Below are 26,847 nucleotides of genomic sequence, written 5' to 3' on the forward strand. Positions count from 1 at the left end.
CGGATTTCTTGGGGGTTTTGATTGCTGGGGTGATGCTGATCATCATCACTAACTTTTTGCAGCTTGTTATGGCCCGTGGAGGAAGAATCGAAGGTGCATAGTGATCGTGAACAGCAGCTCGCCGGTTCATTATTTTTGGGTTGATTTTCTGTCCAAACCGATTGGAATTGTTGGTTGTTGCAGGTATAGATATTGTTGGGCTTATTGTAGAGATGCTATTGGTGTAAGTTGAGTTGCCGGATGTGGGAGTTGGTGCTGTGACGCGTGAAGCCACGGGCCGCCACTGGAGGTGGCTCCTGGTGGCACGTGTATCGAAAAATGCTTATTTTAGTTTGTTAATCATACCTTGTGTAATGGAAATCATCTATTACCCTTGATATCATGGAAATTCAATGTCTAGAATTTGTGCAAGAATATTATTATCAAGATTTTCTTTGGTTAAAGTAATCGTTGTTGTGTTAGTGATTAGAGTAGTAATCAACGAGAGTTTTGGAAAAGTAAAAGAAAAAGGGAATGAGAGAAGGTTAAGAGAGAGTTTTGGAAATCGTCAATCGATAAGAATAGAGGAATTGGGTAACATAAATTCTAAATTAGAAGAGTCGAATTGTAGAGAAATTGTTGAGTAAATGAATTGTTAATTTTGAGGGAGTAATTGTCGATTTTAAATTATTCCCTTCTTATAGTTATTTATATGCTGCCAAATTATATAGGACGTACTAAGCTCTCTAGCGAGGAGGACACTGGCAGGCCGCAGGATTAGCGGGGAGGCTCACCTGTGAGTGGACCTTTGTTTTAGTTAAATTATGCATGCAGTTTGGATTTTCAAGTATGGGATTAAATTTTGTGAATTGAAAATAATTAATTGTTTTAAATGTGATTTTTGTTGAAAGAAAAGAGTTTTAAAAGGAACGTGTTGACAAGGAGACTACTTTTCAGTGCATGCGTACATTACCTAGTCGGCAGTCCCCTCTAGGTAATAGTCTGGTCGGCAGTCCCCTCCAGATGGCATGAGTTAGTTAGTCGGCAGTCCCCTTTAACCACCGCCTCCTAAATTCCGGTCAGCAGCCCCCTCCGATGTGTCATCTGGGCGGTAGTCCCCTCCAGATGGCATGAGATGACTAGTCAGCAGCCCTCTCTAGTCATCGAATGTTTTTCACGGAAATGTTGACTTTAAAAGGATATGAAATTGGGAGACATTTTATAAATTGCACTGCATGCCGGATTTAAATAACAAGAAAATGGAAAAGCATCCAATTAGTTATTTTCGTAAATTATTTTATTTTTGTCCGCTCACTCTAATGTTTTTAAATGTTTTCCCCTGGGCCCTTTGGTTTTCTAAATGCCAAGATTTCAAATTTGCCGAGGTCGCGTCTAGGAAATTGAGGCTTTGGATCCAGCGCTTCTGTTTTGATCGTAGGTTATCACTTAACCTACCTTTGTATGATATCGGCTTAATTACGTAGAATTGCTCTGATAACCAGTTTAAATTGGGGAAATGTTAATACTTGAGAATTCGAATGCTTTGATTGGGTTAAGGTGGAATTGTATTTCGGAATGTAAATTATACCTGGAATGTAAATATTTGGAATGTATATATGGTTGTGAGATTAGTTATGCTTATGTCCAGGTTTTGTAAACTTTGGGTAGTCCATTTTAGGGGAATTCTACCTTTTTTTTTTTGGTAAATTTCACCTAAGGTGGGCCCCACAGGCTCGGTTTGAGTTTCGGGGTGAAATTCGGGTCGACAACTTTCATTGCAAGTCCCCGAGAAAAAGAAAAGAAATTGAAAGTATGGAAAGCAGGAACTTTAATGAAAATTTACCTTGCAAAGTACCGAAACTGCCATAAATGGCTTCTGTCCGGATTTCTGCTTGCGGTTCAGTTACTTAGGCAGCAGGTTCGGTGGTTTTTAGACCGGTTCTTGAGGTTTTGCTTCCGATTCCTGAATCTTGGGATCGAGGCGCTACTGCTGACAAAATTTGGTGGCAATCGGAGATCACGAAGGCGGTGAACCGGTGAATAATCTAATTCTGATTCCTGGGGCCGATTTGGTAGTTTTCAGGCCGATTATGGAGATTCTGCCGCCGACTCTGGACTCTTGGGATGAATTAAGGTGTGCATCGGAGGCAGAAAGGGTTTCAAGGTTTTGCATTCGGATTTAGGTTTTGGCTATTTGTTTTAGAGTTTGGCTATTTGTTTTAGGGTTAGGGCTTCATGCTGATAAAGTGTTTTAGAAAAAAGGGATGCAGAGAACAACATAGAGAATTGGGAGAATGAGTTGTGCTTTCATTGATAATAGGGGCCTCTTTATATAGAGAATTACAAGCATAGAATCAGAGTCTTACAAGGAAACATAATCGTATAATGATTTGGATATCTACGAAGATATCTCCAAGAATATCTGTAAGACTAACTCTATTACAACTCAGACAAGCAACGAGAGTTTGGGCCAGACAACAATCTAGGTGTCCTTAAACATTTCATGGATTATAGTCTCATTCTTTTCTGTTTTCCTTAAATAGTATTTGCACATGTGTTGTAGATTGCAAATCTCATACTCAAAAATTCGAAAAGGCTCGACAGATTGATCTTGGGGCTAAATACTATTTACTACCCTGTGGTTTGAGTCCAAAATCAATTCAGTCCCTGCATTTTCAATTTCATCAAAAACACCCTTATGTTATCAAATCTTGTCCAATAGGTCATTCTGTCACTCTTCCGTTAAATGGTGCCTTTAAACTGCTGACTTGGCCTGCCAACTCAGCTCAAGTGGGGCCCACATGAAAATGAAAATTCCAAAATTGCCCCTGCCTCTCTTTTACCTCCAGACCCAGCGCCGTCCTTGTTCTTCTGCTTAGCAATTTTACTACCTCCAGTTCTCTTAGCAAAAGCCTACACCCATCATGAATCATATTACAAAAACCCATTCTTTTTGTGGCTGCTACTAATTATTTTAATTCTCAAGTTTTTTGCTTTTTCTTCTTCAAATTGTCAAATACTTCTCAAGTTTTTTGCTTTTTCTTCTTCAAATTGTCAAATACTTCTCAATCCATCATTCTGTCAAAAACATAGAACCTAATGGATTTGATTTCTCATCTTTAAACAAGAAACCATATACTTTGATCAATTCTTAATCACACATTTGTTGTTCTGCAGAATGAAAAAAGTAACCCCCGAAATGCCTCCTCAAACCCACCACCCCTAATGTTTTCTTTCATTTTTCTGAGTTTTCAAAAAAATAAAAATAAATAAATAACAGATCAAGAACATAAGAAAACAAAGGAGTGACTCTGAGAAAATGGGAAGGAACAAGGGAGTAGTGGACTTCGATGAGTCACACCAGATGATTTCGATCCGGCGAATCCGTGCTAATCCTACCATGTCGAAGGCATCAACCACCTCCAAAAGTACCGCCTCCTCTGCAATCAGTACCTCTAGTCGATTTTAGAGAAAGAGAGAGAGAAAGAAAGAGAGAGATCGATCTTCGTCGTCCACTTGTACTTCTTCTCTGACCTCGCCTTGATCTCCGCCGCGTCCATGTACTTCAGATGGCCAAGGCCAGCGGCGGCGGCCTTGATCTTCGCGAGGCGATCGAATCACGACTCCAGCTCTACAAGTAGAGCTCCCCTCCGAGCCTCTCCACACACTAAATAGAGGTTTCGAGGACGAGAACTCCCGGCGGCGGCGAGCAGCAGTAGCAGGGCTCAACAACCTGGATCTGGAGTGAGTCAACGGAACAAGTCGAGTGATTTGGGTGGGAATGATTTGTGTGAGAGGACAGCGCTGGGTCTGGAGGTAAAAGAGAGGCAGGGGCAATTTTAGAATTTTCCTTTTTATGTGGGCCCCACCTGATCTGAGTTGGCAAGCCAAGTCAGCAGTTTAACGGCATCATTTAACGGAAGAGTGACGGAATGACCTATTGGACGAGATTTGATAACACAGGGGTGTTTTTGATGAAATTGAAAGTGCAGGGACTGAATTGATTTTGGACTCAAACCACGGGGTAGTAAATAGTATTTAGCCCTTGATCTTATTATCAAGGTAGTAGAATATGGCATCGGCGAGCACTTTGTGATCCTATAAGAAAAGCAAATTAGATTTCTCATAGGTAAGTTGCTACAACAGTATGTATATATATTAGCATTCCTCCACATATGCTCAACCAAATCAAGAAACTAAAATAAGAATGAAGAGCCAGTCTAACTAATTTATCAGCTGCAAAATTAGCCTCCCTATAGACATGAGAAAAATAAGAACCAGGAATTGAACCCATATTAGCAGAAATGTCATCAACAATTAGTCCCAACACTAAGTATCCTCCCCATTTGCTCAAATAGATTGCACAAGGGAGAGGCAATCTGATTCAAAAGAACTAGGGGACAAATTGTGCTCCACTGCCAATGCAGTAGCAAACCTGACAACCTTACCCTCTACTTCCGCAGGGGAGGAAAATATAGTGATCTAGATGCAAGCTCCCTCCAATAAATAATCAACTCAGTAGAATCTCTAACTAGCACACCAACTCTACCTAACCTTCGATTACCATCAAAGGCACCATCCATGTTAGCCTTTAACCATCCCACCGCCAGAGGCACCCAAACACCAATTCTCCTACCCAACCGTGGGCTATTCATAGACTTGTAGACTTGCAGACATAAAACAAATTGTGCTCTAGCTAGCTTGGAACACAAGTTGTTGAATAGAAAGGGCCCTATTATTTGAAACCTCTTGGTTTCTTTCTTTCCAAATAAACCACAAAACATAAAGCAATAGAGCAAAACTCTCCTGAGATAAGGTACCTGAGCAAGTAGTAAGCCATTCCTGCAGAGACATAGACCCCTGCATGACGTCTAATATCACTACTAGCAAAATAACAATACACACAGATTTAACTCATTTAAAAGCCATGGATATCCGTGCTAAACAAAAACACTAACAGATAACCGTGTGAAATGAGTATAATTAGATCCACAATAATTTATACAATAATCATACCAACGGAAATCTGTGTGAATAAATAACAGTAACAAATGTCTGTGTAAAAATTAAAACATTTTTACACGGTTATCTGTGTGAATATCAATTCACACTGATTTATGAATGTGTATAATAGAGCTAAACTCTTGAAAAATGCTCAAAACCTCCTTCACAAAAGGACAATATCTCTGAATGTGTATAATAGATTCCTCCGCATCATTATAAAACATACAACCATCCTCAAGAAACAATCTCCTAGATTGGAGTTTTACTACAGTAGGTAGAATCTGAGAACAAGCTTCCAAGCATAGACTATAACCTTACTTGGAACAGTTGCACCCCAAACATGCTTCCAAAAGGAAAGCTCTACCACTGAACTTGAAATCCTAGTATAATTATGCACAAAAAGTATAGATTATACCTCTTAATAATAATATAGATTACACTGGCCTGATTTTTTTAAATTATTATTCTTAATCCCCATCACACTCATCCTTGATGTGAGTGAGATTTGAACTTTAACCTCCACCGATATAGGTTATTCCAGATAACAAACGAGTCATGGCTCACCGATAATTATATAGGCGTTATTTTTGACACAACTAAATTATAACCTACACATCCATTTTACTTTTTAATTTTTAAATGAACAAAAAAAGAAAAAGGTGAGTATGAACAATTTCACTATAAAATGGTGTGTGTATTGACATTATAAGTGTGTTATTCCACCAAAGATTAAAAAAAAAGAAGGAAAAATTTCAGTTTAGTACCCTGAGGTTTGGGGGTAACATCATGTCAGTCCTTGCTGTTTCAATTTGATCAGCAACACCCCTGTGCTTTCAATTTCAATCAGCCGTGTCCAAATTTTACTGTTTCGTCCAATTTGAACGTTAACTTTGACGGAGGGGCTCACTTAAAAGGCTAAATTTGTAATTTCACACAATTTTCCTTAAAAAAATAATAAAATAAAATAAAAAATTCTATTCGGAGGACCCTATTCCTCCATCTCCACCCACCTCCCATCTCCGATTCCACTTTCTCCGACCTCCAAACCTCTATCAATTATCCATTTCACCATTCTAACAATACACCAATAAACATTTTGCACAACACATAACAAGTACAAATCAGAGGTTCCAGCACTCACCTCCACACCACCACCACCACCACCACCACCACCAAAATCCCAAAAAAAAGCCAATCACTTGGTCTGCACATCCACTCCATCCTTCCCTGCAATGATCACCTCGGTCACCATATTCAAGAACAACCCATTGCCAGTCCGCTTCCTCCCAACCGCGTCACCAATTTCGTCTCGTCGGCGACCACCACGAACTTCTCCGACGCGGCCTCCACCATCTTCTCCTTTAACAACGCGCCACCGCGGCCCTTGACCAAATTCAGATTGGGGTCGACCTCGTGGGCGTCGTCGATGGCCAGATCGATTTTCGAGTGGTCGTCGAGGATCGAGAGAGGGATGCCGAGGCTCCTAGCTTGGTCCTCGCTTCGTTTGGAAGTCGGGACTCGCCAGATTTGATGAGCTCGCCGAGCTTGGAGACGAAGAGGGTTTGGAGGTCGGAGAGAGTGGAATAGGAGATGGGTTTCTTTTGATGACTGAATAGGAGATGGGTTGGGATTGAGTATTGGGTTGATCTGAGGATCACTGGAGAGGAGGTGGGTGGAGATGGAGGAGTTTCCGGAATTGGAGGAAGCAAGATGGCAAGGACTGGTGGCTGGGCTAGTGCCAATCATTGATTCTCTTTGGGTTTGGGTCGGGTTTGTGCTATGGTTCGAGTAGTGGTGGCAGTGTTAAGAATCAGTGGCCGGACTCCATGATTTCCGGCAGTGGCAGTGCGTGGGTGAGAGAGAGAGAGAGAGAGGGTCGTGTGGCCTAGAGAGAGAGAGGGAGGAGAGAAAAAGAGAAAGAAAAACCATCGGAGATGAGAGAGAGGAGGAGACACTACACCAATAACTTAAACACACAACACTTTTTGCACAACGAAAAAAAAAAGTGTTGTGTGATGAAGAAAAGTGAATCACACAACACGTTTACAAAACTTGCGTTGTATAAGGTGGTTAAAATTCTGAACTTTTGAGCTAGTAGATCATTGTACAACAGTTATAAGAATAGTTCGTTGTGTGAATGAAAAAAAAAATAGCGGCAGATTTCCCTCCCAGATCGACCCCAAATTTGGCTCCAAATTGGTATTTCATTGTACAACAGAATAGTTATATCTGTTGTATGAGTGAAGTTTGCAAATTGTCACACAACAGTTTTTGTTTTTGTGTTGTATGATCAAGGAAAATATATTAGAGGTTTCGATGCGTCTCCATACCCCACTCATTCCTTCGCTCCCAAACTGAACTTTACTTACACATTGCGGGAACTTTCCCTCCTTGCTGCCACAACTCAAATTTAATGTGTGCGGAATCAGACAACATGTATATGGAAAACGTAGTTTGATGCCTTATGCACGCATATATGCATCAACTAATGGCTTGTCTGGCCATGTGTCCATTTAGAATTTTAGATCAAATTAGAACACTTGAAGAAAAGAAAAAAAGCCTGACTCTCTCTTTTCACAACTCCACAGCTATCCTACCCCAGACTCTCTCCCCGACTCACTCCACAGCTACGCCGACTTTGAAGCCCTAAACTCTAAATCCACTACCTCCGAAGCCCTGACTTTCTGGTACCAATCCCTGACCCCGAAGCCCTAAATCTGAGATTCGTCTTCGAATCTGGTTAGTTCTCGTCCTCTTGAATCTGGTAAGCCCTAAAATTTGGGGGTTTCTGGTTTCTCGTCCTCTCGCCCTCACTATATATGCACGACACTCACTTTTGATTCGGATTCTTCACAAATTACAAATCACACTTTTGATTTCAGGTTTTGATTAACTGAAGATTTTTGGGTTCTTCACTTTTGATTTGGGATTCTTCACAAATCACATTATCCAAGGCGACCTCTCTTTATATGAGCAGAAGAAGCCGAAGCTCAAGCTCCTTCAACCTCATGAACGGTTTAAGAGATCGAGTCGGTGCCTAGCAGAGATGACGAAGAACCCCATCGCATCTGTCCAGCTCCAAACCTGATTCTCTCCTGAAAGGTAAACGTACGTCCCCAATGTAATTTCAATTGAAATTTCTGGGTTTGGTTTAGAGTCTCCTGTTATTTTTTTTTTCGGTTCTTGTGGGAGAGAATTGGATTGTATGTTAAAGTGTGCCCAAGAAAATGGGTTTGGCTTCAGTTTGATGCAAGTCCTGGAAATTCTTGATTTGGGTATGTTTAAATTTAGATACTTGACGTCAATTTTGGTTTTACTGGTTTGTTTTTAGCTTTATTTGCCTATCTTTCATTTGTTCAAGAAAGAAAGTTTAAGGTGGTCATACTGAAATTGATCACAGTCTGGTGTTAACATGGTTTTCCCTTCTTGTAAAAATAGTTTTGTTTTGCTATTTATTTGAGTATCTCTGTTTTTTAAGTCTTGTCTACATTCATAAGAGGAGTACAAAAGTCAAGTTGATTGAACAGATTTGAAGCTACTTTTCTCATGGTTAATAATTGAAAAGCCTTCATTAGATACTGGCTCACCTTGACTCTGTATTTGCGAGTGATTGTTTTGAGCGACAAGTTTCGTTTCCTGTTGTGACTAAACGTTGACAACTGCTCTGCTTATTTTGACCCTGCAACACTCAGATCAAATTGCATAATTGTGCAGCTGACTCTGTGAGTTAGTTTCTCCTAACTTTCATTCGCCAAAATGGAAAATTTTGGATTATATGTAGTTTTTGAAATGTGCATATAATATGATGGCTGGATTATAGAATTGTGATTCGATTCCAATGCTTTTATCACATGATCAGTTTATATATATGTTAGATTTACTTAGGGCATGCTTTGGTTGTCACTCTTTGTTAATGTGAGAACGAGCTTATGCTTTTAATCTTCAAATCAGTCTCATATATTCAACAGTTATTTCGAGTGTAAGGTCAAAATAACAGTTGAGATATGCGCGCAGATGATAAAGGTAAGGTCGTATTGTTGATGATAACAAATTTAGTGATGTCAAAAGTTACTTTAATTGAAAGGATTGCTTTGGAATAAGGGTACTCTAGAGCCACAGCAATTAGGGTCCAACACTGTTGAAACTTTAGACCAAATATAGATTGGTGGAGTAAGAAATGTTTGATGTATGTGTGCAAAAAGTCGTACAATATATATATATAGCTTTACTGCGAATTGATCGAACTATATCATATTAGCAATCTAGGGAACTAGGACAGTCCATTTCTCAGTAAAAGTATACTGCCATTTTTTTCTTTTTGATTTACAAAGCTTCTACGTCATTGTATATTTGGAAATTTGCACATTCAAGTATGTCACTATCACTAATTATGCAACGCAACAAAGATAAAAGCTGTGAAAACCAAGCAATCTTTGTAAGTCACCACTTGTGTAAGTCAAAACCAATCTTTGTAAGTCACCACTTGTGTAATCAAAACCAATCTTTGTAAGTTAAAATCAATCTTTGTAAGTCACCACTTGTGTAATCAAAACCAAGCAATATCAGCTTCAGCATGGGACAAAAGAATAGTAGCTGATGTTAAAGAACCAAATTAGTGGCAACGGGGAGAAAAAGAAACACTATTACCTTCAATGCAATAAAACCAACGCCCGGATTATCTTCCCAACTTCTGTACAGCTTCTGCAAATCTAGCCCCCTATAAAATCACCACAGACTACTCAATAATAGGTGTTATCCAAAATCCCAAACCAAACAATAGAAACTAAATGCAGCAAACAACTAATTGGACTACAGTACAAAGTTCTAGTATAGGAAACAACAAATTCACCGATCTCTGCATTGTCATCCTACCTCTCTAACCGACTTCTCCTATGTCTTGATCATGCACTTCCCTTGACCTTTGAAATTTAGTCTGGGGAACCAATGAAATTGAATTGCTCTCTGGTTTTGCTTTCAAAAAGAAAAAGAAAAAAATACAAAATGAGAGTACATCATTTTCATTCACAAATTTTCTCAACTTCGATGTTTGACAAAGCAGAAAACCAAAATAAGATGGAAAAAAGCATGCAATGCCTTCTTGTTGGTGATTACCTTCTGTGTTAAAAGACAAATTCTTCTTTGCATACGAAGCAGCATCACCCATTAAAACAGCAAGCCCAAAAATTCTGCACAACAGCCAATTGAACAAAAGAAAAATTCGATAGAAATCTTACTAAAAGTGAGCGTGATTGAGCCCATGTATTGGAAAACTGAGCCAAGAAGGGGAAAAAAGTGGAACCCTCATCAAAATCAAAACCATACCTTTTAAGTATTCTGTTGGCCGGTGAACTTCTTTTTCAATTGAAGTATATGATCGTGAGCGGTGATTCCATAGGAAAGAGGAGAACTCTTTTGCACGGATTAGAAAACGTGGGAGAGGAAACTGCAAATCAGTTTTTGATATTAGGAAAAAGCTGAAACTGATCCAGACGTTACTTTTTTGCCCACTGTTGGCGTTAGTTTTTATCTTTTCAGAAAAGGATGTCAATATTTGGTGGGAAATTAGAATTTAGCTAAAACTGACCGAGCGGGATTCTTAAAATTTTAAAGTTATTAACGATTTGCTTGCTTATGCCTTATTTTTTCTTTTTTGGTGGATCAAAAGGCCCGGCTTATAATTAAGCAAATTAAACGCAACAGGACAAGCTTGGAATATTGTTTCTCACTTCCTAGCTTTGATGAATTAAAATAAAATCTTTTAAATAAACAAAATTTAAAAAAGGACAAGCAACACTTTTGATATATGTAGATTGATAACGGTTTTAACTGTACCGTTGTATAAATTAAATTTATAAATTTCTAACCAAGGGACCAACGCTTTGTTACTATCTATAGATAACGGTTTCTACCACACCGTTGTATAAGTTAAATGAGAAAATTTCTAACCAAGGGACCAACACTTTTTTAATATCTATAGATAACGGTTTCGACAATACTGTTGTATAAGTTAAATGAGAAAACTTCTAACCAAGGGACCAACACTTTTTTAATATCTACTGATAACGGTTTCAACTATACCGTTGTAAAAAAAAAAAACCACAACGTTTTTTATTAAACCGTTATCTAGGTAACGCTGTCTATTTTCAATTTTGTACTAGTGTAAGTCGACCAGCCATGTCTCTGATGTACCCTTTTTGCTTCCATCCTTGCAGCCGAGGCAGCACCAACCACAATAGTGATCTGGTCCTGCGTTTCGAGGAACATTATGTACAGGATACCCCAATTCTTGGCACCCTCTTCTCAAAACAGCATTGTTGAATCCTTCTTCATGTATGTCAGATTGAACTCCCATTCGTTGGCAGACAATATCCATGGCTTCTTGATATAGTTGACTGTTGAACAGTTCTAGCCGATGGTGACTGCACCATTCGCTAATTACATGCTGAGGTGTTCGAATTGAGGCTGACCAGTTGATTGTAGAGCCTCCACCAACAGTGGAGCCAGCAAGTAGTAAAACCCCCATATCATCAGTTGCAACCAAACCTCCTGATAGGTACATTTGATCCATTGTGGGTCCTTCAAGAAGTGTAAGGTTCTTCCTGGCATGATAGTCTCCCTTGTCCAAAACGATCACTTTGTAACCAGCCTTGGCCAGAACGCCAGCAACAACACCACCGCCAGAGCCTGAACCAATTACTACAGCATCGCATCGGAAAATTAAAGAGGGGTCGGAGGATGTTTTTGGCGAGTAAATAACGGAGACTGGAATTCCAAATCTCATTAGACTATTGGCAACTACATCCTTTGGTTTGCTCAAATTGATGATGCCATGGTAAAGAGGTCCAAAGAATTCTTCTTTGTAATCTCTTTGATATTCTTGTTCTTCAGTGTCTGGTCTTTCATATCCGTTTCTTGTTGATGCTGTTGATAGATTGGTTTTGTTAAGGATATCTGGATCAGGTCCCGTGTAGCCAATTGCTTTCCAAGATAGGTTCTCATCATTCTCATCCACCTGTAGTTACGAGAATCCTTAGTGTCAGCATTGTAACTTTGTTACTAATGAATTCTATGTATGTTATATATAGCTTTTTCTATATTCTTTTCTAATGCAAGGAGGCGAGGAAAGTGGAATAAGAATATGTATATTTTACTTGAGTGAAGAAGACGAGGAGAGTGAGAAGCTTGATGGTCTTGAAGAACATCCGACGGAGATGAAAGTAACTGAGAGACCATGACACCACTATCTGTTCTCGTTTCTGCTGAGAAACTTGGGCAAAACTCTGAAAGTAGGGAAATTGGGTTGACAAGCTGCCTCTTCCACATAATATGAAGGTTCCTATCCATGTTGACAAGAGCCATAATGATAATCGCATCAACCACTTCATTGGATGCTCTAGCCTCTCACTAATCAAACCCCCTAGCTGCAAATAGATTTTTGAGTAAGACTTAATTAGCTATAACTAGATGATTAGTAAGTAACATAGCTAGAACAGCAGGTAATCAAAAAATTTATCAACATAAGTAAAGAAATATGTTTGGATCATTCATGGTTAAGAGCCCCGTCTATTTCACATTGCATTAGCTCTAACACTACTTACTGAGAGTTCAGGCCGGTCTTCTGCCTCCTACTTTGATTGATCACTACTTTACCAGTTCAGTTTGGCGACATAATTGTGGTAGAGCATCTTTATAGACCTTGAAATAATTCCGACTTAACAGGTCTTTGTGTGTCATGCTCGTACTAGTGGTCAGGTTAATCAGATAGTACATAGGATATTAGGATAGCTGGGTGAGCTATAGATTCTAGTTAATTAACTCTTTGCATGTGGTTCACTTTTGTTCTTGATTTTATTGATGATGTATTTTTTTTTTTGGTAAATTAATTTTTTTTTTGGTAAATTAACTTGTATACTAAAAGAAAAAGAGGGGCCATAGGCCAATACAAAGAACGACGATCCCAGGGAAACAACCTGGGGCGTAAAATTGCTTACTATATATCGTAATTAAGGTTCCAAATCCTACTTCTTTTTGGCTCAAAAACCAAAAACAAGAAAAATAAAAAAAAACCTCATTATGAACAATGACTTATCCAGATGAGACAATTATATATGATATTCACACACTAATTCACAGTTCCCAACTCCTAACAAAAATTTTATCTGCTAAATGCAAGTTTCAACAGTAATACTGAGCATGCAACTTACAAGTTGACCTGTAAATAGACCGGATTTTGAGCGGATTGACCTAGATCTGAATTTGTTTAGTAATAAAAAATTTCAACCTTACCCGCTCTGTTAATCTAGCGGATCGTTAATAGCTCAATCCAAATCCGTATTGGCCGGATTAAAGGAAACCCGATCCGCTAATCCGATCCGTTTATTACAAATAGTTTTTTAAATAGTAATATTAAATTTTAATCATGATACCTCATAAAAACATTAATAAAATATTAAAACAACATGAAGAGTATCGCTAAAAGTTGAATTACATTATCAAAATATTCCCTAAAATCTATACTATTATTAAGAGAAAAGAGCTTGCTCTCCAAAACTGAATTTTTTTTACCAATTTAATATTTATATATTAAAAAACTATGAAATATAATTGATCAATAAGAATATTATGATAAATTGCAAAATAGAAGAAAAAAAATTAAAAAAGCAAAAAATGTGGTAGTTTGTACAGAAAGTTTTTTCACTACCTTTAACTTCTCTCCACACACACATAGTGGGTGGGTCCTGCTAGTTATAAACTAAGGTAACCAAAATATTAAATTTCCAAAGTATTAAAAAAAATATTAAATTTCCAAAGTACTTTTAATATTTTATACTTTATTTTTTTAAAAAAATATATCCATATTTCATCTGTTAAATAAACAGATTAACGGATCCGGATCATTAACGGAGCAACATATCTAATTTTTAAATCCAAACCCGTCTAATAACCATGAATCCGGAGCGGATCCGGATCTGGATCAAAATCCGATCCATTTACAGGTTACTTACAAGAACATGGGAAACATGTAGATCAATAACTGAAGGAATGGATGGATTTCAAAACTTTTTAATTAGTGCGGAATTAGTTTAACCATTAAACTACTAACTAAACATAAAATCCATTCCTTTAACCCATGATCTTGGCTTATTGTGATATGTATATAAACATAGCATGCATAGTAAGGAAGAACAAAGAGGGAGTTTATGTTCTACTCACCCTTGGAGCGTGATTTTAATCCGATCCAAGTGAACCACCAAAGTTCCTCTCCTTGATCTCTCCTTGTGTGTGTTTCCTCCACCTTGAAGCACCTTGAATTAAGAACTCCTTCTTGTACTCCTTGTGCTTGTAATATTCTCCTTGATGTAACAAGTAAAGCCACAAAAATATATGGCCTCTAAGGATCTTCACCAAGTGAATCAAGAGATGAAGAAAGATGAAAGAAAAGAAGAAATTATGCAAGTGTTCTTCTTTCCTTTAATTTCTGAAAAATGGACCAAGAGAGAACTCTCTTTCTCTCTCTCTAATCTGAAAATAATGGTGTAGAGATCCTTCCATTATTATGTCTATGCTTTCACTTTTATATAATTGGAAATAACTCCAATTACTAAAAGAAAATATTGACTTTCATAAAGCCAATATTTTGGCTGGTCCATACATGTTATTGGGCACTAAAAATGTGTCTTGGGCTTTCATTTAAATCTCATTTAGTGAAGCCCAAGTCCACACCAAAATCCGACAATCGTTTAGGCCCAATAGGTTCGGTTTTACCCGAAAATTCTAATTATGTTCAAATAATAAATCTAATTAATTATTTGCTCATAACCAACTCTTGTTTAATCTTCTTCATATACAATCTCAAGGATCCACTTATATGGTGTGCGATCTCTTTGGTTCTAATTAACAAGGCAGTGAAGTTTATAGAAACCATTCTATTTTGTTTACGAATCAAAAACTCCATTTTTGATTCTCCCTTGTTATTAGGATAATAAATGTTTATTAATCCTCGGGGACTTCACAAGTCATGAGTGACGTCTTGCAACATATCATGACTACCCTAGTTAATGTAGAATGACAAAGAACCTATTCAATTGGAATTACAATACAATACGGTCCTTCTCTAACACGATGTTCTAAATCACATCATCGGGGTATGGAATTGATATGTCAATCCCCTAATGTGATTTTCATTCTTATGTGATTCTTAGAATATGATTAAAAACTCCTTTTTAAATCTCATTCAATGCTTTGGCCAAAGACTCATTGAATCACATCTTTGAACATACACCTTATTTACTTAAGGATAGAGATTCCTTGTTGTACACTCACATGTCTACATGACCGAATTGATTATACCAATGAATGCATCTATTATATCCATTAAGGGACACAATATTATTGCATCATCAAGAGATAATCCATTCACTCATAAGACAACTATGGTGTCTCAGGTCAAAGGACTAATTTGTATTATTGCAATTTAGAGTTCAAGTTTGACATGTAAGTAAGACTCCATACAAGAACTCTAATGATCGCGTTCAGTGTACTCTTTAAGTTAAGAGCACCCACATACTTGTATTAGTGTCTCTACACAAATGACAAGAGACATATCATCCTCCATATTGAGCATACATAGTATGTGCTAGTCTTTCCGGATTATCAATGTCCAAGTGATAATCCTATGACTAGGAACCTTTTAGGATAAGAGTGTGAAAGAGTAAAGGTCTCACACATCTAACTCTTTAGATTACTTTCTCTTTAACTCATATTCCTTGGACCTTGTTCAATCAAATATTAAATATAAGCAATGAACAATAAACTTGCCCTTTTGATTAATAATAATTACAATAATAATTACATCAAAATGATTGTTTTAGGACACAATTCCTTCAATCTCCCACTTGTACTAAACCCAATCATCCATGAAACGTACACCCATTTTCTCAAGATGTTGTTCTAGCTTTGCTTGTGATAAAGGCTTAGTGAATGGATCTGATATGTTATCAATAGATGCTACTTTGAGAATGTTAACGTCTCCACGATTAACAATCTCCCTTATGATATGGAAACGTCTTTCGATGTGTTTGGATTTTTGATGAGACCTTGGTTCCTTCGCTTGAGCAATTGCCCCATTGTTGTCACAGAAAAGTGGAATCGGTGACTCAATGGTAGGAACAACATCAAGTTCAGAGATGAACTTTTTCATCCAAACTGCTTCCTTTGCAGCCTCTGCAGCTGCAATGTATTCTGCCTCAGTAGTGGAATCTGCAGTAACACTTTGTTTGCAGCTTCTCCAATTTACTGCACCTCCATTCAAGGTGAAGACAAACCCTGATGTGGATTTTCTGTCATTCACATCAGATTGAAAATCTGAGTCTGTGTATGCTTCCACTTGCAACTCTGATTGCAAATCACCACCTCCATAAACGAGGAATAAATCTTTAGTCCTTCTCAAGTACTTAAGGATATTCTTAACAGCATTCCAATGTTCTAAACCTGGATTGAACTGATATCGACTAGTTATGCTTACGCCATAACTGATATCAGGTCTTGTGCATAGCATCGCATACATGAGGCTCCCTATTGCAGATGCATATGGGATCTTGCTCATCTTCTGCACTTCCTCAATCGTTTGTGGGCACATTTTCTTAGAAAGGTGAATGCCATGTCTGACAAGCAGAAAACCCTTCCTAGATTGTTCCATGTGAAATCTATTCAGCACTTTGTCTATGTACAAGGATTGAGATAATCCAATTAATCTTTTTGATCTGTCTCTATAGATCTTTATTCCTAGTACATAGGCAGCTTCTCCAAGATCCTTCATAAGGAAGGTCTTGGACAACCAAACTTTAATTGAAGATAACATTCCTACATCGTTCCCAAAGAGTAGGATGTCATCTACATAAAGTACAAGGAACACAACAGCACTCCCACTGACCTTCTTGTAAACACAAGGTTCATCCATGTTTTGTGTGAAACCAAAAGATTTGACTGCATCATCAAAACGGATGTTCCAACTCCTTGAAGCTTGCTTATATCCGAATAGATTTAACCGTGGCAACAGGAGAGAACACATCTTCATAGTCAATGCCCTCTCTTTGCTTATAGCCCTTTGCCACCAACCTAGCTTTGTAGGTTTCTATTTTACCATCTGAGCCTATCTTTTTCTTGAAGACCCATTTGTTTCCAATTGGTCTAATACCAGGTGGAGGGTCAACGAGAGTCCAGACTTGATTGGTATACATAGAGTCAATCTCGGATTCCATGGCTTCTTGCCATTTCTTTGAGTCAACGTTTGACATTGCTTCATTATAACTAGAAGGATCATGCAGTTTTTCATTGTCACCAAGGAGATTTAACTCCCCAAGGCTTTCATGACACAAACCATACCTCTTGGGAGGTATCCGGATCCTACTAGATATTCTTGGAGTTTGTGTTATAGTTGGTTCAGGAAGTTGTTCAACGGGAAATGAAGTGTTAGTTTGTGGCTGGTTGGACACTTCCTTGAGTTCTACCATTTGCTCAACATTTCCATCAAGGACGTAGTCCCTTTCAAGGAAAGTGGCATTCCTGCTAACAAACACCTTTTGTTCTTCAGGTTGATAGAAATAATATCCTAAACTATCTTTAGGATATCCCACAAATAAACACTTGCTTGATCTAGCTTCAAGCTTGCCTGCTTCTAGTCTTTTGACATAAGCTGGACAACCCCAAATCTTAATATGATTGAGACTTGGTTTCTTCCCATGCCACATCTCATATGGTGTAAGAGGGACAGACTTGGAAGGCACTTTATTCAACAAATAAATTGTTGTTTGAAGTGCATATCCCCAAAAGGATATAGGTAAATCAGTATAGCTCATCATGGAACGAACCATGTCTAACAAAGTTCGATTTCTCCTTTCAGAGACACCATTGAGTTGTGGTGTTCCAGGAGGAGCTAATGAAGAAACAATGCCTTCTTGTTTGAGATAATCAATAAACTCATTGCTTAAGTATTCGCCTCCTCGATCAGATCTTAGAGCCTTAATACTTCTGTCGGTTTGTTTCTCAACTTCATTCTTAAATTCTTTGAACTTTTCAAAGGCTTCAGATTTGTGCTTCATAAGGTATATATAACCAAACCGAGAGTAGTCATCGGTAAAGGTTATGAAGTATGAGAATCCACCTTTACTAATAGTGGACATGGGACCACATACATCGGTATGTATTAGGCCTAAGAGTTCTTTAACTCTTGTTCTTTGTCCACCATAATGTGACTTAGTCATTTTTCCTTTTAGACAAGACTCACAAGTAGGCATAGGATCAGATCCTAACGACTCTAAATATCCATTTTTGGATAATTTGTGAATTCTATCTTGGCTAATATGACCAAGCTTAAGGTGCCACATCTTAATGGGGTTAACCGTTTCTCGAGTTCTCTTAGATCCCAAAGCATTTTCCTTCATACAGTTAATACTACCATCTAAAGCTAGATGAAAGAGACCATCAATAATATTAGCATGACATATCATGCGTTCATTAATAGATACAAAACCACTTAGTTTATCAAAAACTACTCTATAACCATCCTTCAAAAGCATGGAGATGGAGATAAGGTTCTTTATACATATAGGAAGATAAAGACAATTATTTAACTCCAATGTATCTCCTGATGGTAACTTCAAAATATAAGTCCCCACGGCTTTGGCATCAACTCTTGTGCCATTTCCTACACGTAGGGAAATTTCTCCAGCTTTAAGCTTCCTTGCTCCCACTAGGTCCTGCAACGAAGTGCAAACATGGTGGGATGCACCTGAATCAATTATCCAAGTGGAAGTATTATTAACTGTAAATATTGATTCAATCACATTGATCATACCTTCTGTTGAAGACTTGTTCTTCAAGGATGCAAGATAAGCTTTGCAATTCCTCTTCCAGTGCCCATCTTTGTTGCAAAAGAAACAAATACCTTTTGGTTCCTTTTGTTCCTTCTTCTTCTTCTTTTGGACTACTCCCTTAGGCTTTATCACTTGTTTCTTCTTCCCTTTGCCTTTACATTTGGACTTACTGGATGAAGAAGAAGCGATAATAGCCGCACTCCCACTCTCTTTCTTAATTTGCTTCTCAGCTGTTACCAGCATATTGAGAAGATCAGAAAGAGTATGATCCATTTGTTGCATATTATAGTTCATTATGAACTGAGAAAATGAATCATCTAGGGAGGAAAGAAGAAGATCTTGAGCTAGCTCCGCATCAAGTGCAAATCCAAGGTCTTGAATTTGCTCAATAAGGCCTATCATTTTTAGACCATGTTGATGATCGAACAGGTGCACCCCTCACATGCTTTGTCTTAACAAGCTCATTGACTACTGTGAAGCGCACATTTCTATTTCTCTCACCAAACAATTCAGTGAGATGAAGTAATATAGAACTGGCGCTATCCATATTCTCATGTTGCTTCTGAAGTTGTGAGTTCATGGATGCAAGCATAACACATTTAGCTTGAGTGTCATCATCCTTATGCTTTTGATAAGCAACACGTTGCTCATCGGTTGCATCTTGAGCCAAAAGAGTGTGAGGGGGTGCATTTTGTAAGACATAAGCGATCTTATCGAATGTCAATACAATTTTCAAATTGCGGAGCCAGTCATTGAAGTTTGGGCCCTCAAGACGATTTTCATTGAGAATTTTGGTGATAGGATGTCCTGACATATTGCAGTCTACATAACATAAAATAAAAGAAGTGAGATTGATTTTAAAACCAAGTGACTCGGGTCTTAAGAATCAAATGGCACCCTCTCACTATTTTAACAAATTCCAAATCCCTCAAAGGAATTCGAGAGTATAAATTAAAACTCTTAGTGAGTATGGAAGACTCATTTTCATTAAGCCAACCGCATCATAATAGAACTATAAGTCAACTTAATTTCCATGAGAGGATACTCTTATCCAATCACATCAAATGTGAATATCCATAACTTTGGCCTCTAAAGTAATTAAGTCTCACCATAATAGGATATTGATAAATTACTCTAGTTAAGCTATACCCAACATCTCATGTAAGTATAGCGATCAAAAATTAAATCTCATCATAATAGAATATTGACCAAGATTTGTCCCTACCTTACAACATCAAATGTTGAATAACCTCTCTTTAATGCTCCTAGCAAGAAATACCTCCGTTCGGAATGATATTCACATGCAAGAACATCTACTAGGAGATTACAATGTTGGAAGGCCACAAAGAAGCATTCATAATGACTTCTTCGTTTTTCAACTTAATATCACTTTGAGGGAATTTTAAGGTCTCATCTTTAATAATCTTATTAATAACAATCACATTGCATTTGCTTTGATCCTATTGCAATCACACATTCATTATACTTGATCTATAATAAAATACTCCCACTAATTGTTTTCAGAAAAACAATTTGATTTCATCAAAAACATTTTTCAAATGGAATCCTGGGAAATATAAAATTACTTAATCAAGTGCCACTACTAGAAAAACACCATTTAAGGACATTGAAACAGAGTCCTTAAAGACATACAAGGACTCTTTTTTTAAAGAGTCCTCTATCCGGGAGTCATAGTAAGTCCGAAACAAGGACACTGAAAATGTGTCCTCTTATCTGTACGAGGACACAGTTTGTGTGTCCTAATAGCTCTTGACATGGTGTCCTTGAATCCATAAGAGGACACCTAAACTGCATCCTCATATTATCTAATATGTGTCCTCTTTTCTATACTAGGACACACAAACTGTGTCCTAAAAACTCTAGAAATGGTGTCCTTAAATCCATGAGAGGACACAAAAAAATACACTCATACGTGTCCTTAAAACTAAAACAAGACACTTAAAAAGAGTCATGTATACTCAAACACAATGTCATTGAATGTAATAGAGGACGTTAAAAAAGTGTCTTTAAAACTTGTAAAGAATCCAAAAAAAAAAAAAAAATAATAATAATAATAGTAATCTTCCTCCAATTATACATAGCTCAAAATACACCACCAAATGCAATATTAACTGAATTAGAATATCATATCCATACATATACAAAAAAATTTCTAAAGTGTAACAAATTACAATTCAACAATTCTAGTCAAGTAATTCAATCTACTGCACCTTGTAGGTTTATAGTTGCTTAATCTGATTCCCAATATCTCCAATCACAACCTGAAGAGGAAGGAGAAAGTAAGAACATCTTATATTACCTGTAAATGCTACCTAAAACAGCTGCAATATCATTCAGAGAGCATGGAAGGTTCAAATAAATAAAAATTTAAGAAACTAGATCTAGCTGCAACATACAGCAAACTTGGAAACACGTAGAGCTGGCACAAGGAAGCATATTACACAAAGCCTATAGGTATAGAACTTGCAGTAAAAGGAAAAATTTTAGCCTCCCTTGCAATTATGGTTTTCATATTGGCAACCACTTACTTCTACACAAACATCAAACAAGAATCATCGAAAACTAACCTCTTAGACATTGGTACACTACGGAGAAGTAGCTACTTAATTATTCAAGGGGAGAAAGAAAAAAAAAAAAAAGGAGAATGAACCAGACCTTCAAGGCTTTAAGTATCTACTCATCTTCTATTCAAAAGCCTTGGTTTTTCATTTCCTGCAAGCACATATGTAAACAAAGGATGTAATTGCATTCAGCATTGATTCTTAGTTCATTTATATAATCCCAAAAACATAAACTCATTGAGAACAAGTGCTACTAACCATGAGCTATATATATCTGAACAAATAGCTATATTCGAAGCAACCACTGATATAACCCTTCCCTTTGCAAGTCACTAATTGATAAATAATAGGAAGGACTGTTCAGAAGGTCATGGTATAAGCATTTGGTATGTTTCAAAAAATATGAGAAAGTAATGGTGCAATATACTATCAAAAAATATTTACATGCTGAACTCTGTACCCTTTTACCTTTGATAAAGCGAAGCAAAGAAGCCCCAACCTGCATATCAAAGAAGAAAGACACAACAAAATAAGCAGAATGTGTCTCACCTCCATAACTCAAAAGTGAAATGTTAAGAAATTAAAAGGAACAAAATGTGGCATGTAATGAATAAGATACCACTGCAACTCGAATATCCAGCAAAGAGTGTAATTTTGAACCAACGAGTTTCTTTTCTTGATAGTCAAAAACAGGACATCAAAAATTATAATAAGATTAACAATTGAACAAACAGAAGCAGCAAATGCTTTTCGTCTGGAGAAAACTGTGCACCTACCATGTTTTACCAGAACCGTTTGGACCACCAATGCCAACTGTAACAAGGCCCTTCTTTTTCACCCAAAACTCTGAAATTTGGGGTCTCACTCATAGAACCAAAGAATGAACTGCCATCAAATGACAACCAAAGCCTCTTCAGGTGTAAGAAACTCCACAAGACCTTGCCTCTTCTCTTTGTTATAATTCTGAGGTTAAAACTAAATAGTTAAGGCATTCCTCATTCTGGACTCGTATCCACATTTATTACAAGCATCAATAATACATGCTTAGAAATAATATGAACTTACGACACAACTGATGCAGGGTTATGTTCTTTGAATATGATTTACACCCGAAGACAACAAGAAATTATTAAGAGATTCTACTGAAGTGTTCCTTGAAACTTGCGAAAACAGAAACAAAAGAAATAAGCAAGAAAACAATTTTAGGGTTTTTGGTTTTGAGAAAACAATCAAATCAAACAAGTTAGAGACAACCTACCCACTCCAAACAATCAATTGGATTACTGGAAAGGAACACATATCTGATTGGCATGATATGTATTCCTTACCTTCAGTCTCACCAGTACCACTTACAACTCGTCCAAACATATCCCCATTAGCAGGAACACTTGAAGTCGAGGTTCCTCCCTTTTCAGTTTTGTGGTTACCAGAAGAGGAATCCATCATTAAAAACTTCGGAGTGACATCTAGCTTGGGAGCTCCACTATAAAGCTCATGGCAAGCACTACTACTCTATTTTATACGAACAATTCTGAAAGATGAGAACTTTAAATCAATGAAAGGGTACTAGCCGTGAAAGATGGAAACTTTAATTTAATGCAAGACAAATAAGCTAAATAATCACTCGTAGATAATCAACTTTTATGTTAAGTTCACATTCTCCATAGAAGGAATTAAGATTAATAAAGAAGAAAAAAGTTAAATCTGACATATGATGCATAGAATAATCTGACCTACTAGCATTCACACACACACACACACACACACACACATATATATATATATATATATATATATATTATCAGTTTTTTATTTAATTTTTTTGAGAATATATCATATGATTATACATAAGAATAGAATTGAAAAATGCAGCTGCAGAAGGCAAAAGCATACCTTGGATTATTAACCTGAGTATAAGTCTGGGACGATGCTCTACAAAAGCACCTGTATTTGAAGGACTTAACAATTCATCAGAAACACCATGATTGCAAATAAAGATACAACTCAACACACAAGAAATAAGACAGAGATCAAACAGACTCAGTTTTCATATACAATTAATGATTCTGTACATGCATCAAGAACAATATGACCAGCAAAACTGAACATAATGGGGAAAAAATAGACAAAAATCCAACCTGAGAGAATGGCCTTATTAAGCTAATGGACCAAATAATGTTCATAAAGCTAAAAATAATTTTCACCTAGTGTCTAATCAAGTCCAATTAATTTGAAATTTCAGTAAACTTTATGCTGACATTTTGCCCAACAAACAACACCACATGCCCAAGGCTAATTGAATCTTAAGCTCAAACAAGCCAAATTGAATCTTTCAGACACAATCAACAGTAAAGCATTTAGAAAGCATAAGACCCAAGGAAATAGATACGTACCCACAGTAACCTTTACCAATCTAAAAGTCCCCATTTTATTGGAAAGGAATACATTTCTGATTTGGCATGAAGAATCTAAATCATTCCCAATTCCTACAAGTAACTTCACTGCTACAAATTCAAAGCTAAATTAAGATCGTTACTTTAAGCACTCCTTGATGCGAGACCTCAAACAGATAAAAATTCCTCATCAAACACATCCAGCACTAAATCAACTAAATCATGAATCAAAAACTCAAATAAGCATACCTTATACAATGAACCGAAACCCTCCTCCTTGATCATGGTCCTGGTAACTTGTCCAGCTGATCCTTGACCCAATTGAATTCTCACCTACGCCAAAACCAACACAACAAAAAGTCAAAAACCCATTAAACTATCAATCCCATTACACCACTAAACCAATCAAAATCCGAAATAGACCCATAAATCATAGATCTGAAACCCATCAAAAGAAACCAACTTTAAGCTCAAAGACCCGAGTTGTAATCATGGGTCCAATCCAAATCTCACAAAAATTACAATCTTGATGAATTTCAACACTCACCTTGATCATATCGATGGGTTGGGTGACACAAGTAGCGAGCATACCGGAGGCTCTGCTATTGATGAAGGGCTTAATGGAAAGCTGTGGCGCGGCAAAGGTTCCCAATCATGTGCGCGACGCACAACTCGTCGTTCGCGTGGTCGCTGGGCGGGTGGTGCTGCGAGGCACGCGTGGTTGCAGGACTGGCGGCGATAGAGCTACTCAATCGCGGAGGTATCTAGGGGCGGCGGGGACGGCATTGAGAAAGGATGAGAGGGTTTGGGCTTGGCATCTGCGGAAGAGTAGACGAAAACAAAAATTAAACATATATGATCTCATCCAGATAATTAAGGATTATGAATCTTATTCCGATCTGGATAGAGCATACAGATCTGACAAGAAGAAAAAGCTATAGACAGATCGATAAGGAGAGAGAATTACCCATCCGGTGAGCTAAAGAATCAGATCTGCAATTTGTTCGACGAGGAAAAGATGGAGAGAGAGAGAGAGAGAGAGAGGGAGGGGTCAACTAAAATCATAGAGGCCAATTTTATCGGCCAACCTAAAGTGCGAATTGGTGTGGGAAAAAAAAGTGGGAGATTTAACTTTTGGCAAAAAAATTTTGGCGGGGCAGCGAAAGTTTGGAGAAGTTTTGCTCCTGTTTTTTTTCTGGTCGTCCTCATAAACTTATTAGGACACGTTGACAAAAACGTGTCCTTATTGAGTGTCCTTATATGTGGTTTTTGTAGTAGTGTGCAATGAACATACAATTATAATAGGTCACATAGGATGATTATGGACTTGTTGTTTGATCCAACATGAGCCAATATGTTGGATCAAGGTCATGTTTGGGTGGTTGATTTTAATTACGCGTAACGATTACGAAAATTAAATAACTAAGCTAAGCTATTACGTACACTTTGCACTTGAACTCCTTTCAAGGCTAGATGACTTCAAACTTCTTCTTTGGATCATCCTCATGTGCCTCTATCTTTGATTACAAGAGTAAATGAGGGGCATACAAGCTCCCATTTAATTTAATCAAACTTGAATAAATTAAATAAGCTACTTAGTTACACAACCAAATGAATTAACTACTTTAATTACATAACCCAAATGAATTAACTACTTTAATTACATAACCACATTCATTCAAAATGAATAGTCGGCCAATCACATGCTCAATTATATTTGGCCATAGTCCATAATCATCCTTTAATTAACCAAGATTAATAAGGTTAATTAAACAAGCATAATTAACTCAATCAAAATAAGTTAACCACTAAATTACTTTAATTTAATGCAAGTGTTTCTGTTGAAGAATCCGGAACGAGACTAAGTGTGGATCATGAGAGGGAGAGAGAGAGAGGGACACAAGCATGTATAGTGGTTCACCTTGCCCTTGAGGCAAGGCTACGTCCACTTAGATATTTTACTATGTAGTGAGGCCAAGTAGCCTTTGATAGTGATACAAGTGAGGGGATCATGGATCCATCCTTTCCAAGAAGGGGAGGACTTCCCTTTATAGCTAAGGGAAGTCCCCATCTATTCTATATTTCCGATGTGGGATACAATGTACATATTGCTTCTCTTGAAGCCTCTTGGGGAGCATGGGAGGGTGGCCTCCCAACTAGATACCGGCCGATCTCCACCATGACAAAGTAGCTCGGGTGTCGGCCTACCGGATGCATGCCATAGGCGGGGCTAGCCATGTCGTGGGGCCCACCTATGAGGTCGTTGATTATGCTTGGCGGTATGTAATATATGTGGTATGTACAGCAAGTAAATTAGTTGAGTGATTTAGGGGATGATGATGTCTTACATCATGCATCACTAACTTTTGGTGAGTAATTTAGGGGATGATGTCTCACATCACTTTTGATGAGTGATTTAGGGGATGATGTTTTACATCATGCATCACCAACTTTTGGTGAGTGATTTAGGGGATGATGTTTTACATCATGATTCACCAACTTTTGGTGAGTGATTTAGGGAGACATGTCTTTTATCTCATAATTTCGGGAGACATGTCTTTTATCTCATTCCAACTTTTGGTGAGTAATTTAGAGAAACTAATAGTAAAGATGACTAACTCTACCAACCTTTTGGTGAGGGAAACATGGAAATGATTTTATGTCATCATTAACTATTAGGTAAATTTGAATTCATGAATTTATTGATCAAAAGTGAAAAACAAACACCATGAAAAATTAGCTAGTTCATAACTAGATTAGACATGTTCCAAAGCTGGAAATAAAATTTCAGCTTTGTGTTCTTCCATTGAACACTTGTTTACTTCATCTTTGAAGCCAAAAATCATGCATACCCTAAAGCATATATAATCCAACATGTTTATAAGATTAACACCTTAATTAAGAAACATATAGAACCCCTTAATACATTCTTATATGCATCAAAGTTTCATAAAACTTAAACCACTTCTAACATGTAATTTCTAGAAACTTTTCTTGCTATCATAAAATCTACCT

General features: G+C 37.4%; 1 protein-coding gene and 2 long non-coding RNA genes across 9 annotated transcripts; all 3 read right to left on the reverse strand.

The window, feature by feature from the left end:
* Positions 1 to 8,999: 8,999 nt before the first annotated feature.
* On the reverse strand, positions 9,000 to 10,462 carry LOC133742193 (uncharacterized). Its single transcript, XR_009862411.1, has 4 exons — positions 10,306 to 10,462; positions 10,096 to 10,169; positions 9,856 to 9,954; positions 9,000 to 9,700 (listed from the first exon to the last, which is right to left on the reverse strand). It is a non-coding gene; the product is annotated as an uncharacterized LOC133742193 (long non-coding RNA).
* A 675-nt stretch (positions 10,463 to 11,137) lies between these two features.
* LOC133744651 (long-chain-alcohol oxidase FAO4A-like) lies at positions 11,138 to 12,717 on the reverse strand. Its single transcript, XM_062172722.1, has 3 exons — positions 12,634 to 12,717; positions 12,135 to 12,404; positions 11,138 to 11,995 (listed from the first exon to the last, which is right to left on the reverse strand). Exons 1-3 carry the CDS (start codon positions 12,715 to 12,717, stop codon positions 11,138 to 11,140), a joined length of 1,212 nt encoding a protein of 403 aa, XP_062028706.1.
* An 8,259-nt stretch (positions 12,718 to 20,976) lies between these two features.
* Positions 20,977 to 24,984, reverse strand: LOC133706479 (uncharacterized). Of its 7 annotated transcripts, none has more exons than XR_009844567.1 (10): positions 24,800 to 24,984; positions 24,380 to 24,650; positions 24,082 to 24,165; positions 23,333 to 23,383; positions 22,698 to 22,970; positions 22,216 to 22,402; positions 21,908 to 21,938; positions 21,698 to 21,771; positions 21,534 to 21,590; positions 20,977 to 21,139 (listed from the first exon to the last, which is right to left on the reverse strand). It is a non-coding gene; the product is annotated as an uncharacterized LOC133706479 (long non-coding RNA). The 7 variants fall into 7 exon arrangements; XR_009844569.1 differs by having other exon boundaries at positions 21,698 to 21,795; XR_009844570.1 differs by having other exon boundaries at positions 21,908 to 22,114.
* Positions 24,985 to 26,847: the final 1,863 nt, after the last annotated feature.

Source organism: Rosa rugosa, chromosome 4, assembly GCF_958449725.1.
Source record: "Rosa rugosa chromosome 4, drRosRugo1.1, whole genome shotgun sequence".
Taxonomy (NCBI): Eukaryota; Viridiplantae; Streptophyta; class Magnoliopsida; order Rosales; family Rosaceae; genus Rosa; species Rosa rugosa.